General features: G+C 31.5%; 1 protein-coding gene across 8 annotated transcripts in view; it reads right to left on the bottom strand.

Annotated features, from left to right (window-relative positions):
* The window catches only part of PRKACB (protein kinase cAMP-activated catalytic subunit beta), a 131,336-nt gene that overhangs the window by 29,027 nt on the left and 85,864 nt on the right, over positions 1-16,445 (bottom strand). For 4 of the 8 annotated variants that reach the window (XM_004752712.2, XM_004752711.3, XM_004752714.3 and 1 more), the window contains exons 2-3: positions 5,827-5,888; positions 3,554-3,682 (exon numbers count right to left, since the gene is read on the bottom strand). In XM_004752712.2, coding sequence (XP_004752769.1) covers positions 3,554-3,682; positions 5,827-5,888 — 191 coding nt within the window. Of the gene's footprint in view, positions 1-3,553; positions 3,683-5,826; positions 5,889-9,997; positions 10,022-11,332; positions 11,357-16,445 lie in introns of all 8 variants that reach the window. The other 4 variants (XM_013056223.2, XM_004752713.3, XM_013056224.2 and 1 more) reach the window with 2 other exon arrangements.

Here is a 16,445-nt window from a genome sequence, read left to right as displayed (position 1 = left end):
TGCAGCCCACCCAGCATGGCACGTATACTCCTGGGGAGTCAAGTTTCAATCAGAGAAGTAGAGAATAGAGGACATGCAGGGGAACAGTATGAAATAAGACTATGGTAGAGTATGGAAGATAGTTATGAAGAATTTGGAAGTAGGATGCAGAGTTCTGCTTGTATTGAATTAGTATTAGGAAGCTTTTTGAGCGAGTAAATAAAATCACATGATATGGTAAGAAAAACTTTTTTGGCAGTGAGGAAGGTGAATTAATAGAAGGTGCAAAGTCTGGGGTTGTAGAAATTAAGATGTTATTGTGAAAACCCAGTTAACATTAACGAGGGACCAACCAAACTAGGTGATGGTAGAAAGGATCTTAGGAGTTACAAATACATTTCAAAGGAAAAATTAAGAAGCATAGGCACAGTCTACGGCCATACCACTGTGAACGCGCCTGATCTCTGATCTCGGAGGCTAAGCAGGGTCATGCCTGGTTAGTACTTGGATGGGAGAAGCACAGGCACAGAAATCAGACCAACCTAGCCAAATTCTTGGTTTATCTCACTAGCCTTTTTGATACTGGAAAAACTACTTGAATAGAAAGGTCACTGCCGTAAAAAGGAGATTAATGTCATGCAAAGTTGTGAAGATTCACTGATACAGTAAATATGTAGTTCCTAGCAATGCTTGACAATCGTATGGAATGAAGAAATGCAATTTCCTTAATTTCTGTACTGATATTTTCCTCTTAACCCATATACCCTAAGATAGGAGAAGCCAAAATTGAAAGGCTTGTAACTTCATTAACAGAAAAGAAGGTGATCATGGAGTGTTATTTTATTACTTATCTTTATCAAATTCAAATAAATAAACTTGAAAAATTTCAGAATATAAAGTCTTTGTCCTAATTATGAATGGATTCAGAACATTGCCATAGCAGATATGACTTAGGGTGGCAAATACTCTCTTTTCATGATTTATCTAAGGGGTAAACTTCTTAGTAATTTACTTAACAAGTCACTGCCTTGTTAAGGGAAAAAAAAAAAAGAATTAAGAACTTCTTCCCTAAATACTTTAAATGTAAAAATGGCATATTATGTAATCCCTTTAATATTTTATGACTAAAGCACAGTCTATTAATTCCTTAAGAAAGATAGCAAAATATTAGGGCCTATCCAGATAATAACACTTTAATGACAGATTTAATAAAGAATATTTCATTCAAATCAGAATTTTGAAGCATTTTATGTGTTACCAGTACAAGTGTACAAATCACTTACTCTCTCTGAGACCCAATGACCTCATCTAGAAAATTAGAGCAAGGACTAGTCAGTCTCTAAGAGCTCTGTGCTCAGATTGTACAAATTAGGGGTACAGGGCTCAAAGATGAATCGAAGTTTGGACAGAGTCCAGAGGGAGAGGGTATAAAACATGAAAACAAGAAAAGGGGATAGTCCAGAGATTGAGATTAGCAATCTTTAAAGAGTAGACAGGAAAAAAAAAAAACAGGAAAATGCCTCTAAAAAAGAAGAGCCCAGAGGGGTGAGCATAATTAGAAGAACAAAGGGTGTCAGAAGTCCAGGGACAAGACAGTTTCAAGGGAGTGGTTAGCACAGTCATAGGTTCTATAATGTCATATAAGATGAGAAAAAGAGGGCGCCTGGATGGCTCAGTGGGTTAAAGCCTCTGCCTTCGGCTCAGCTCATGATCCCAGGGTCCTGGGACGGAGCCCCGAATCGGGCTCTCTGTTCAGCAGGGAGCCTGCTTCCCTTCCTCTCTCTCTGCCTGCCTCTCTGCCTACCTGTGATCTCTGTCAAATAAATAAATAAAAATCGTTTAAAAAAATGAGTAAAAAGAGCCCACTGGTTTTATTGCTTAGTACACTGGATTGGTGACCCTTGCAGAGCCATTTTAGTGGAATAGCAAGAGGAAGGAGATAAATAAGGAGACAGTTAAATTATCATGGGTTAAAGACTTAAGAGGAAGTGACTTGGTGGATAGAATGATTAAACTATTTTTTCAGGAAGCATGGTTAAAAAGGTTATATGAAAAAGGGTAGAAGACAAAGATACACAACTAAATGTGTGTATGGGTGTATTTAATTTTAGAGAGATGTAAGTCATTACTCTTTTTTCATGTTGGAGGTTAAATTTGTTTTTGTTTTAAAGCACTTTTTGTACTGAACTTCAGACCAGTCGAATGCTGTGCTGTCCAACATGATAGCCACACTAACATGTGGTTATTTAACACTTGAATTGTGGCTAACCTAGATGGAGATGTACTGTAAGTGTGATATATACATCAGCTATTGAAGACTTAGTATGAAGAAAGTAAAATGTCTCCATTTTTATGTTAATTACACGTTGCAATGACAATATTTTAGATACACTGAGCTAAATAAAATCTATTAAGATTGATTTCAACTATTTCTTTTTACTTTTTAAATGTGGCTATTAAAAAATTTAAAATTACTTAAGTGGCTCACATTCTATTTCTGTTGGATAGCATCAGTCTAGCCACTATCTGTATCCCTGACTACTAGCTCAGTACTGTTCACTCCACATCCAGCTCAGTACTGGTTTTTTTTCTATATTTTTTCTATATTCCAGTAAGCCAAAATGTCATTCTTGGGAACATAATAACTGTAAGATAATATTCAAGATTTACCATTTTCTTTCACATCCCCTTACTTGTATGTGATTACCAGGAAAACAGAAGTTTAACAATTAAAGTGTAAACAATTCAGACATCCAGATTCATCAGATATACCAATATGCGATAAAAACTTAAAAACTGGTTTTTCAGGGCGTCTGGGTGGCTCAGTGGGTTAAGCCTCTGCCTTTGGCTCAGGTCATGATCCCGAGGTCCTGGGATCGAGCCCTGCATCAAGCTCTCTGCTCAGCCGGGAGCCTGCTTTCCTTCCTCTCTCTCTGCCTGCCTCTTTGCCTACTTGTGATCTCTCTCTCTGTCAAATAAATAAATAAAAATCTTAAAAACAACAACTACAAAAAAAACCCCTGGTTTTTCAAAAACGATTTAATATTTTTATTGAGATAAAATTGACATCTGACATTATATTAGTTTCAGGTATATAACAATCATTTGATAATTTTTATAGTATTAGTATTCCAACTTTTTCTCCGGTTTAACTGACATTTTAAACTCAGCAAACTCAATCACGTCAAACAAAGGCCTTCCACTGTCAATCAAAACAAATCATAAAATAAAATCACCAAGTTTCTGTTACCTCAATCTAAAGATCCAGTACAACTGATCTCTGCATTTTCCACAAGGCAGAATGTAGTAGAGATGCCTGTTCTTTACATGGTGAATTCATTATTTTGTTAGTAAACATACACAAACTTATTCAAATAACATTATTGAAATAATAATGTATTCCCGTATACTTATTAACTGTGTATCAGAGTCACAATAAATAAGAATGAAATTAAATGCAACAATAAAATTATCAGCAGATATCAACGGAAAGTCATTATATTGGATCTGTTTAATAATCTAGCTGATAAAACTGAAGTTTATCCTTCAGGTAAATAAAGACAAATACACTCACCTTCTGCTTATCTAAGATCTTCATGGCATAATACTGTTCAGTGGCTTTATGTTTTACCAACATGACTCTTCCAAATGAACCCGTTCCAAGGGTTTTTTTCCTTTCAAAATCCTCCAGCCCAGCATTATTCTACATATATATGAAAAATAAAATAAACTTTAAAATTAGAAATTCTCATAAGACAATGGTAGCTATAATAGATTTAGTTATATATAGTCAGAAGAGATTATTTAAAATTATCCATTTAAAAATAATACAAAAAGACTACTGAGATTCCAGGCTATTGGTTCTATTTTTCCCTTTGAATAAGAAGAAATGAATTAATATTTGAAAAGAGAATTATATTGCAAAACAAAGCACAACAGTAATGGGAGAAAATAAGAGCCTAAGCTGAAATATTAAAGGGCATAATGAATTCCAATATGAATTCCTAGTATTAAACTTTTAGTAAATAAATTCCATATTTTAATAATCCCATACTGACCAGCAGTATATTGACATGGACAATCATGGAAGTCATAGTCTCACTGTACTCACAAATAATTCTAATGAATAAATAAACTGAGGGTCAGAGTCCTTTCACTAGAGTTACCTCTGAAGACAGCACTGTCTTACTTCATTTCTATCTTTATACAAAGCTTAAAGGACTGGAAAATAACAGCATGAAGATCTTAATGGCTCTTTCTCTGATATTATAATAACCTGGTATTACCTAAAACAGTAATAATAAGGAAGAAGAGTTCCTCATTCCCACAAAGATAACTGAAAGTCAGAGTCTCAGAACAATAATCAGGCTCTTTTTCTCTCTCAACAGATGCTTTGTTATTATAAGCAAACATCTTTGTTTGGCTTTGGCTATAGCATAGAAGCAAAGAATTGGAGGCATCAATCTATTGAATTTGTTGCTGCCACAACAAAATGAAAATTAGTGGGAAGAAATTATGTGCTAAATAGCCACAAGTAGTAATTGCTGACCCATTTGTTTAATAGGTTTTCATTACAAAGATCTTCATGAAAATCTTGGAAAAAAGTATTTGTGTCAGTCTTTATAGTATTTAGCTTGAGAAAAATATGAGGCGATGGGATTCTTGCAGAAGTAAGAAATCTGGAGAGTTACTACAGTTCACTGTCATTGGATTTAATCTCTATTACAAATCAAAGCTTGCCATTGGAGACATAGCATAGCTTCTTGCTGAATCATTACAGAGAGAGCAAGCAGCTCTAAGTTATAAAACTTGTTTCATGAAATTTAATTTCAAATTTCTAATGATTTTAAATTGCTATGAGATTCTATATCAAGATAGAAAAAGCTCTTAGAATTCTGATTGAATTATTTAATTTTATGGATTAATGCTTAATTTTTTGGTCTTAAGAACACCAACTGAAATGTTTAATATAGTTCCCAAGTAAATAATGGGAGCAGATTGAGGTAATAGACAACAAACATAACATCTCTTTTTGTTAGTTACTGCTTTTCATTCAAATGTGCCATCCTCCTCACCTTCCTCAGTGTTTGATGTTAGATAATGTCTAACTTCTCACGACTGCTAGAGTAACTATGTTTTAAAGTACAGTTCGTGCTTTTAATCTTAGTATCTTTATAAAAAATGGTGATATAATGGCATCTTCAAAAAATATTTAGAATTAAATATTTTTAGTGAAAAAGATACTTGAAATAAAAATGTTTGTGGTAGGAAAATTGATGTTCAAAATTGAATTTGGTATTAAAGTTCATTAATTATTTTTAACTTTAAAAATAGATTTTTTGACAAACATAAATGGTTCTTTTTAATACTCAGTTTTTAGGTCTCACTTACAATTTAAAGTACTTAAATTATGTAGAATTTACCCCATCCAATGTTTATGAAAAAGGATCCCTGTGTACTTGGTATGTTGCCAATAACTAAGTATTTGTGATTAAGAATTTGAAACTGCACAATAGTATCAAAGGCACAAATCAAAATTACTATACATTAAAAAATATCGAGAGTTTGTAGCAACTTATAATTAGTATCAAAATTTATGTAATCATATATTGTAATGGAAATTAGGTTCTTCTCCAATTTAGGTCTAGATAAAATTATTAGTTAGGAAATCAAAACATAATGTTATAATATTATGGTAAAATTCCTATGTTAAGCTTATTTTTTAAAATGCAACTTGAATGTTTAATGCTATTTTACAATTTCTTAAATAGTAAATTACCTGGGCAAGAATCATGATTTTTATATAACAGGACTTTTAAATAGTAGAAAATTTTAGATATTCCTTACCGGAGCAGGATTTTCCCATTTTTTAAGAAAGTCTTCTTTGGCTTTGGCTAGAAACTCTTTCACTGAAAATATAATTAAAACAAACAAACAGAAACAAATTTTGTCTTGTAAGAATATATTTTAAAAACACAGACTTATGTCAACAATTGTTACCATGAAATGTATATTCATAACCATGATAAACTAGAGGACTACTTACTTCCTCTAAACAAGAAGCAAATATTTTCTTAAATTTCTAAGAAGGTCTAATATTATTCTATATGGAGATCACTTTCATAATTTCAAATCTAATAATAAAAATGCCATTCCTGAAAACATATCTGAAAGTAATGTAAAACAGTCAGAAATCAATCTAGGAGAAAATATTCATTATTAATAAGCCAGCAGTGGTATTAACAAAGCTGTTAACTATAAGAACTGAAGACATCTGGAGAATGTGAACTTGCTGATTTGTGGAATTTCAAATATAACTGACTTCAATAAAAGGCTGTTTTCAGGTATAAGGATTTATGTTACTAGATTTGTGTTTTCTCTACTGATGGTAGAGAGAAAAGAAAAAATACAGGCTACACATAAAGGATACCCACAAAGACTTAAAAACAAAAAAGAAACACCAAAAACAAAATACCCAAACAGCTTTAAAAAATCTCATATTCTAAATTTAAAGCAAAATTAAAATGTACACTAAAGTAAAGCATTCAAAACCAGATGTTTATCTGTGATCAGTAACAGCTACATTATGAAACTATGGTTTGAAGTTTTAAGATCTGTTAAATAACAAATCATTTAAAAGGTTTCCTCTTTTTCATTTTCTCTCCACAAAGTTTCCATAATGACTTCTGTTTACAGAATGACTTCAGGAGTTTAAAAAGGAAAAGGAGTTTAAAAAGAAATAGGAAAAAGATTCCAGAGATAAGACAGCATTAACAAAATGTATACTTGTTCCTAGAGTCAAGTATGAGAGCAAAACCTGGTAATTCAAGAAGTATTTATTTCAGTATTTCTTTTTGTTTGGAAGTTCCTGATATTTCTCTGATATCTAAATCTATAAATAAAGAAGACAACAGAATTTAAATAATGCTGAAATAGTAAAAAGTTAGGCAAAATGAACTTAGAGTGGAACTTATTTTAGAAATACTAAGAGTGATGGTGATGATGAAGAAAAGACCAAACTAATAGTGGAAATGAGGGGTCACAAATTCTTTGATAAGATCATCTAATGATGTAGTGGTATTTAAGTGAGGCATTTCAAGATATACATTATTATTTCCTCTTTTACCTGTGTAAATTACCTTTGCCAAAACACTGTTGCTAACCAAAAAAGGCTGTTGGTATTCCAAATGTTTTGAGATGTCAAAATGGTGATGATAAGCACCAGGAGCAGACATTAGTTTTTAAAGTAACACTAAGCGTGTTCGTTTCTGAAGACATTATTTTACTACTTCATATAAACTGTCACTTGTATTTTGCTGTAAAATACTCTCAAAATAGCTATTTTAGAAAATTTGAGAAAAACAATTTTTAAAATTAGAATCTTTCCTTTGTATGAAAATCTCAACCACCAAAACAGTGAATCAAATAACTGCACCTAATTATGCAAATATGATCTAATTCCTCCTGGGGGTGGATTTGGGGGTGGAAAAGTCTTACATTTTGAGTTTAGGATGGTTCAAGTTACCCTACTCCTAAAAGTTAATGTATTAGTTACAACTGGGGATGAGTGGTTTTAGAAGAGTATACTTTATTTATTCTTCTCATGGTGCTGACATATTTGCAATGGCCCTGACTTAGAGATGACAGCTAAAATAAATTAAAAACAAAATTTCCTGCTGAATGCTACTGTGGCTTTTAAGAAACAACAACTTGTGATTCTCAAAATATACAACTGATTTCTTTTGAAAAATATTTTTGGTTATCTTCTATTTATAGAACTTGCACATCAAGTTGTGGTATAAACTCTCCAGATGCTTGCACGAGTGTAGATAATTTGGAGACAAGGAAAGGAATCAGGGAAAGGAAAAAAAAATATTCCTAACATCCTATTTCAGCATCTCCTGTCACTTCCTGCTAAGTGGATCTGGAGTTAAGAAAAAAGTAACTGGTCAAAGGAAGGACTGGCAGTATTTGCCAAAGATGGTACACTGAAAGAAAATTTTCTTCTCCCTGCTTGGTGTACGAGCTAGAGGAAAAATTTAAGATACTACTTAATTTCATTTACTAGTAGGATATTCAGGAAATTCTCTGTACTCATCAATATTCCAAGTTCACTGCTAAGTTACATTACAGAAAGTAACAATTCTCAAAAAGGTCTTACATAAAAATTATCAGAAATGGATAGGAATCAAAGCTACTAAATTTTGTGAATTATTTCAACAAATTAAGAGATTTGCTTTTATAAAGTAAGGTTAAGTATTAATTATAATGTCATTAAATAGTTCCATGAAGCAAACTCTATTCCTACAACATTTTTTGTCATATAAGTATATATACAAACATAAAATCTCTAGTTTATATGTGCACTGTTTAGATACAAAGATGAACAGTTAACTCTGTAAAAATGTAAGTTAACCTAAATATACATCTTACAAATATAAACACCAGAAATAAAATATTTCACAATATGCTGGTTATGAATAACGAACAATAAGCAATCTAGAACCATATGTATTTGGTTTGGTTTTACTATTTTTAGACAATGTTGAATTTCACTTTCTAAATGTTTTTCTCTAGTTTAAAAATTTTATATCCACTGACATAAGGTATTGGCAGCTAATTAATAAAATAAGCGGTAGGAGAGTTAGCCAAATTCAAATACTGCAGCACATTCAATTCAGAGTTCCCTCTAAAGCATATAATTGAAATTCTCAAATTTTTTTGCTCTTGTTATATTCTAACAGGTATGCAATATCTATATTTAACCATTTAAACCACTGTGATGTCCTGAAACAGCCACAAGTTTGGGAGGTTGGGATATCTGAACTAGAATATTGGCTCTAATACTTCTTAGCTACATGATTATGGGTAACTAAGTACCTAATGGTGATTAGTAACTTTCTTTAGGAAAAGATCTCAATGAAGAATTTTTCTGCAAATATATTTTGTTCTGTACTGGTCAATAATGTACTACAAAAAATGAAAAGGACTACCAAAAATTAAATCAATTTCTTCCTAGAAGTATACATTTCAATTATATATTTTTTCCAAGTAAACTTATTTTCTTTTCCATCTGTATCATTTAAGGATCTCACACTGCATTCAGAAGACATGAGCATACCAAAGGGATTCCTACAAAGGGGACTGAATGTTTACCCAAACTCATGAGATAAAGAAGAAACAAAATGACAATTTTCTGTGTTTCCACAAGTACATAAAAAATTTAATTCTTTTCACCTTCAAAATATTTTTGAATATATTTATACACAGGACACAGCTTAAAAATTGATTACAAAGTTCATTTTAAACATTAGGAAAATTCATTAAAAAGTCAAGTATGGCATATCTTTACTCCATGTTATGCAGATAATCCTACAATGAGTAAGAATGTTTCACTATAAACGTATTTATTAGGTACTTTTGGATTCTATGTTAAATATACTTACATTACTGCTTATTATAAAAAGAGCATGTTATTATACTATGCCACTATGCAAAGCTAAAAAGAGGTTGTTGTTGACGGTTTGTAAGAATTTAGAAATTCATTACTATACTGATTACAACTACTCTGATGTTACGTTCTTCAGTTTCTTTGTAATGAGATAAATGTCATTTCCCATATTAACACATCTTTTACAGTAAAAACACAACTTTACTAAACTTTTAGTTAATATATGTCAGAAAAAATAAAGGGAAACAATCAGAAAATAGAACAAATCAGACTATAAACTTTCTAAGGTAAATACCCAATTAAAATATTAGCTGTTTTGTTCCAAAGTTACAACAGTACTTTTTCTTTAAAAAACCATCCATTAACCTGGGTTATCTAATTTAAGTGGTGTGTATTAATCTGTCTTCTGCTACCCTGTACAACTCCCACTACTTCACAGTGTTATATTTGTTTTATTAACTCTATATATTTTACAAAAATATAACTTATGAGGAGCATAACAACTTGCAAACAACCAGATAAAAAGTTTAAAGGTAACATTTGTTTTATTAAAAAGTAGTTGCCTACCAGATATTTCTGAAGAGGAGCAAGCTTGTATCCAAAAAAAATAAACAGTGATTAAATAACACTCACAAAATCAACATATTAGCATGATGTCACCTACACACATTTTCTTAGAATATTATATACTGAAATAAAACATTATTATGGAAACTCAATTTTTTGACATATTCAAAGAGGGCTTTTTAAAATGAAATGGTAAAGCAATAAAAACAGTAATTTTTATTTAGTGTCAAAATCAATACCATTCTAATTCTCCTTAAAACAACTAACAAACTTGTAGCAAAAGTACTAATAATGTTAAGTAGTGTATACTGAAACACACATCCTGTAACTATTGCAATGCCATCATTGGACTTCTATTATTTATTCAGAACTTCACTGGAGGAACAACACTATTAATTATAACACTTTGTAACTCCCTTTTGAAAGACATTAGTGTCTTTCAGGTATTTACCTCCTTGCTGCTCATTTAACAATCTCTCAACAACATTTATTGCGTACTGTTTAGTGGTGCCAGAAACTGAGCTAGAAGTGTATAGGTGTGAAGGTGCCCAATCATGAGAGTAACTATTTGCTGTAGTGATGCTTTTCAATGTGTAGGAAGGAGTGGAAGTAAACTAAGTTATTCACACCTGCTAGACTCATTTCTTCTGGGAAACGGGAAGCAAGATCATTTGCTAAGGAAGAGGGGGCCAGATGGAGTAAGGAGCATTTAATGGTTAGGGTTTGAGGCCTGGGGGTCTAAACTTTGATGGCTGTCTATGTAGGGAATAAGGAAGAGGGCTATTCTTCTAATATTTCCCATTAGGAAAAGAGAAAGGTATTATAAATAATGGTATGTTTCTTAATGTGTTTTGTAGTAATAGTTTAAAATTTTTTCTTATTGAAGAGATTGTAATTTGTGGGCTCCCTGATCTCTCTGCAATTAAATTATTTTTATCTTTCTCCTTTACCTTAATGAAAGCATTAGTCTATTTAAAAGTTATTTTGTGTATATCAGCAAATGAAGAATAGGATGGAAACTGAGGTTAATTACCTATGAAAATACCAAGTTCTATCAACAAATAACAGAACAGTACAATCCTTTCCAAAACCTCTGGAAAGTGTAAATCTAGTTGAGTGTAATAGTCTGTCTTCTGTCACCCCTATTTCAAACACCCACCTCTTTAGAGTTCTTCAATTGTTATTTCTAAGAATAACCCCCAAACACATACACTGTACTGCAAATATTTTCAGTAAACTAAATATAAAACATTCTAATTGCCACAAGATACCTAATAAAAATCCAGTTTATAGCAACAAAGCAACAGAATTATTCTGTAAAAAATAGTTTCCTACCAGATGCTTCTGATGATTTGCGAGCTTGGTCAAAAAGAACAAATAAGTTAAACAGATTAAATAACACATAAAATAACACACCCACAAGAAGTAACCCATTTGTATATGTTCACTAGTATATTTACACATAGGAAAAGAATCAGAAATACTTGGCATACATATTCAGAAGTGTTTTATCTGAGGATTACAACATATTCTCAGGATATATATCCAGAGAATATGTATATGAAAATATATATATATATATATATATATATATATATATATATATATATAAAACCAACCAAGCCCTATTCTGGAAATTTCTTAATGAAATATATTCTATCCCTTAAATGTAAAGACCAGTTGTGTTCACTTTACTGAAGGGATACTTAATTTGCCTCACCATTTTCAAGCATGTTCACTCAGAGCAAGTTCACTGTAATTTTAAAAGTGATAGGGAATATAAAAAAAACAATTTTAATTACTACAATTGTATTTGTGCACTTCAGTGGTTGGAACCATGCCTCCTTTTGTTTACTAAGATATCATGTAGACATGCATAAAGTCACACATGAATGGGTATTTAGAAATTTAATAGGCAATGAAAATTATATTTCCTATTGTAATATCTATTTTACTATTCTTTCTCATTTTTTTAAATTGGTTAATTATCAAGTCTTGGTTACAAGTGAACAGTATAATTGACTAGCTTTCACTAAACTGTTAACAAATAAAATATTTTTGTGAAACATATACATTTAAATGATCAAATTATAGAAACATTAATTTATTTAACTAGTATCTACATGGAGAAATGGATACACCATGAATCCACATGGTGTAATCATTCACAACTAATATTTACATGCTTTCTCTCCCAACGTGCACTTGTTTTAGGGATGTTGTGGATTTTCTAGGCCATCCAAGACATGTTTGATTGGAGATGTTTCTTGTAGGATTTTGTAATAAAAACTTTAAATTTACAGCCATAAATAACCCAAGCAATCTTTGAAGTACTCTTTGAAATGTACTTGACTTTCTTAATTGTTCACTGAGACTTTCCTTAGAGAAATATTATGTCATCACAATCATATGTTAAAGATTTTCCACTCAGTTCTAAATTAAAATATTCTGTCTTGCTACTAGACAATATAGAGCTAGGAGTGGGTCCCTAGATGATGGGGTATGCACATTTTCAACTTTACTAGATAGTAAGAACTGCCTCAATAAATGTTGTGCCAGTTTAGTTTGCCACCATATCTTTGATGATCCATATCCTTAATAAAATGTGTTACTAACATAATGGGTATGAAATCATATCTTATTGTTAAAGATAAGGTAAATATCTCTCAGTAAAATTTTATAATTTTTTTCCTTACAAGTCTTATTATATTTTTATTAGATATAGTCCTAGGTTCTTTAGGACTTGGGTTACTATTGTAAAAGGGAGAATTTTTAAAAGAATACCATTTGTTTCTTGCTGATGTATGGTTGATGTTTATATACTGATCTTACTGTATCTCTCATTAATTCTAAAATAGCATTGGTAGATTCTCTTGAATTCTCTATGCAGAGAATCACCTATCATCTATGAATAATGACAATTTTGTTTCCTCCATTTTTTAATTGTCTTATTGTGCAGGTTATGACTAACATTTCAATACTTTACAGAAACAGACAATGAGCATCCTTTTCCTGTCCTAACTTCAGAGAAAATGTTTCTAATTAATTTTCTTTTCCCATAATTTACTTGTAAAGCTATACTTGACTCAATAAATAAATTTAAAAGTTTCTCCTCTTTTTTAATTCTTTGAAAGATTTTGTACAAGACTGAAATTTTTGTTCTTTGAATTCATCCTAGAACTTGATCTTAAAACTGCCCAGTCCTAATTTTGTTAAGTTTTGAATAAAGATTTTAATTATGATTAAAACTTAAATAGCTATAGTTCTCATCAACTCTTTTAAAACTCTTTCTTATGAACTAACCTTTGGTTCTGATGGATTTTAATTTTCTATTTTATTGAGTTTTGCTCATGTCTTCGTTAGTTTGTTTTTTGATTAACCATGCTGTGCCTTCTTTAACTTATTTATTTAAATACTTACATCATTAATGTCTCCTTTCCAGATATAAGCATTTAAAACTTTGTTTCTAAATCCACTTTAGCTGCACAATTTTCATACATAGCTCAATTTCAATTTTATATTGAGTTTATTCTTGACCTGTGAGTTATCTGAATTTTTAAATCCCTTAATGTAATATTTGTGTGTTTGTTAATCTGTTTAACAAGTCCTTTTTACTGATTAAACGTAATTGCTTTGTGGTTAGAGATCATGGCCCATATATCAATTCTTTAAAATATTTTGAACATGTTTAGTTGTATAATCAGTTTTCTAAGTGTTCTATATATTTCTGTATATCCTCCAATTACTGGGTGAGCATTCTCTATAAACATCCAAACTTACAATTTTTCTTTCTAAATGGGTCAACTTTGTTTTCTATGTTTTGAGATTCTGTTAGAGATGCGTAGTTTTTTTCTCTTGTATTTCTTTTTTATGCGATTATTAATTTTAAATGGTAGCCTGTGACAATTCTACTCTCTGACATTCTTGGAAGCATGTAATCCTGTTGTATCTGCTGAATATTGTTTGTAGTAGAGTGTGTGTGTATCTATTTGGATTTTGGATTGTGAATTTAAAGTTCAGTTGAGCTTTACCTGTGAGAAACCTGCAGGGCTCGACTTGAGGATACAGTTTGTATGAGCTTCTGCCTGGCATCCAGTAGATGTTACTAGCCTGGGACTGTTACAATAATGTATTTTATTTTACTGGTGATTCTAGACTACATAATTAATACAGATTAAAAAAATGAAATTTACTAGAGAAGCAGTTGATTACAAACTCTCAGGAGAGGAATCCCACATACAAGCATACCTACTCCTCCCATGTCCCAGGAATCTAAGCCGAGAAATACAAACTTCCTTATTTTCTCCTTGTGTCAGTGGAGAGGCTTTATTTTCTAATCTGTGCTTTCACTGAGGTTATAATCCTTTGAGGATCTTGGCTTTATGTAGAGTCTAGGAAATTGGAAGATGCATGGGTCAAATAAGTTCTTCTGTCTCTGTGAGGCCATTTAAAATGAAAGCCCTCTGGTTAGCCAAGATAGAAAATCTCCTCAGGGTAGTCAAAGTATGCTCCCCCTTACAACTATGGTTTCCATTTACCAGTTCACTTTTTGTACACTGAGGATTTCTATTATATTCTTGTAAGTTCAGGTATTCACTTAAAGGGATGCTTGTTATATTTTATTTAGCATTTCTAGATGTTGTTGTATCATCATTAATTTTTGCTCCAGAAAGCTTTTAAAATTATCTAATCTAAAATGTTTGGATTTTTTTTTTCTTTATAAGACAAGCTTTATGTTAAGTTGTAAGATGCAGAGATAGCTTGATTTTTGTATAATTCTTTATCTTTGAAATTAAAAACTTCTATCAAGATATATTTAGGTATTGGTATTTGTATTAATCTTTGTCAAAACACAATGAGCTCATTGAATCTATAGATTCAGGGTTTTTTTCACTTAAGAAGTTTCCCTGAATCATATTTTTTTATTATTGTTCCTATTTTATTGGTCATTATCTGTTCTGAAGGAATGCGATTTATTCAATTTGTAGCGTTTGCTACTCTAACATAATTTTTACCTCATAATTTCTAGCCTGTCCATTCCCCCTAGATCCTGGTAGGTTTTATCAAGCTAGTTCTCCATATCATTAATGTACTTTCCTGCAGTGATTATTTTGTTCTTTATTGCTTCTAATGCAGCTTTATGTTCTGCAAATGCCAGGTTCATTTTCTTATATCAATCTCTTATCATAATTTCTTTTCTATTCCTGCCTGTCAGACAGCTCTCTTCTCATCCTACTCTCTTGGTTTAAAAAAAAATTTTTTTTAATCTTATCTTTCAAGTGAACACAGATTCATGTTCACTTGGAATTTTTAAGAATTCAACACAGATACTATTTATAATTTCTTATTTTTAAACTCTCCCCAACATATTCTAAATATAAGTTCATTCTTTTCCTCTCAAATTCTGTGATTTATCCTTTAATGATGCATAATCTCATTCATGGGCTCCATGTTGTTGCTTTTCTTTTTTATCCATTTATAAACAATGAGAAGACTTTCAAAACTTTACAAATGCCCTCAAATAAGGTGGATCATCTCACTTCCTATTTTGCTGTGTTAGAATCAGTTTCTCAAATCTTTTAGTTGGTACATATTTATATTATCACTTAAAAAATTCAGGGACTTTTAGAAATGGGAATGGAGGCAGTACCACAGGGTTTCTTGCTGGTGGTGATACCCACCACATCAAGGAAGAGCCCTGTTATATATGGAAGTAAAAAAGCCACCTTTTAAACTTGGAATAGCTTAACAATTCTTGGGTGTCCCATAACTGTTTTAAAATGAAAGTAATCACCAGTGTTGGATCTTCTACTCATCTCCCCCAAAGCCTTTCTTATAAGCTTCATCCATCCCTCCAAGTTAGTGAGGGTAGAACTATTGTTTATTAATTTTCCATAAAGGCAAGCTACTCAAAGTAAAACTGTTAGACTTTGGTGTATGATCTTCAATCTGATACTGTATATTTTTGGCCAAGTACAGTTTCTTAATTCTAAAACTGAGAACTGATAAACTGATTTTCCAGTTTTGTGTTCTTACATTTTTAATCTAGAAAATACAGACCTTGGAAGGGGAGCTTAAGTAAATGCTTGTGCTCAGCTCTATAACTTTCCTGTCATTCACAGCAGGTTAAGCTGCTTCTTCAGAAGTTTGCCCTTCACTGCAGCTAGGCCAATAAGAATTCTCTTCTGGAATTCTGAAATAAGGGTGCTAGTTTTGTTCTGATAAGCATATGAATCAAAAACTAAAACACAGGTCTGATATTTTTCATTGAAACTGTAAGAAAAGTACTCAAATATAGGTAATTTTGTCATTCATTTATTCTTTAAGAATTTATGAGTTCATTACCACATTTGGTGCACTGGTATAGCTACTAGAAATGATACCCTTCACTTAAGGAGTTCAAAGTTTGGAGACTGAAAACTGAAATGCCAGTATATAATTTCAGTAT

Source organism: Mustela putorius, unplaced genomic scaffold (assembly GCF_011764305.1).
Source record: "Mustela putorius furo isolate JIRA1106 unplaced genomic scaffold, ASM1176430v1.1 tig00003853_pilon_pilon_pilon, whole genome shotgun sequence".
Taxonomy (NCBI): Eukaryota; Metazoa; Chordata; class Mammalia; order Carnivora; family Mustelidae; genus Mustela; species Mustela putorius.
Note: the sequence above shows the minus strand (reverse complement) of the source record. Positions and strands in the feature narration are given on the sequence as shown.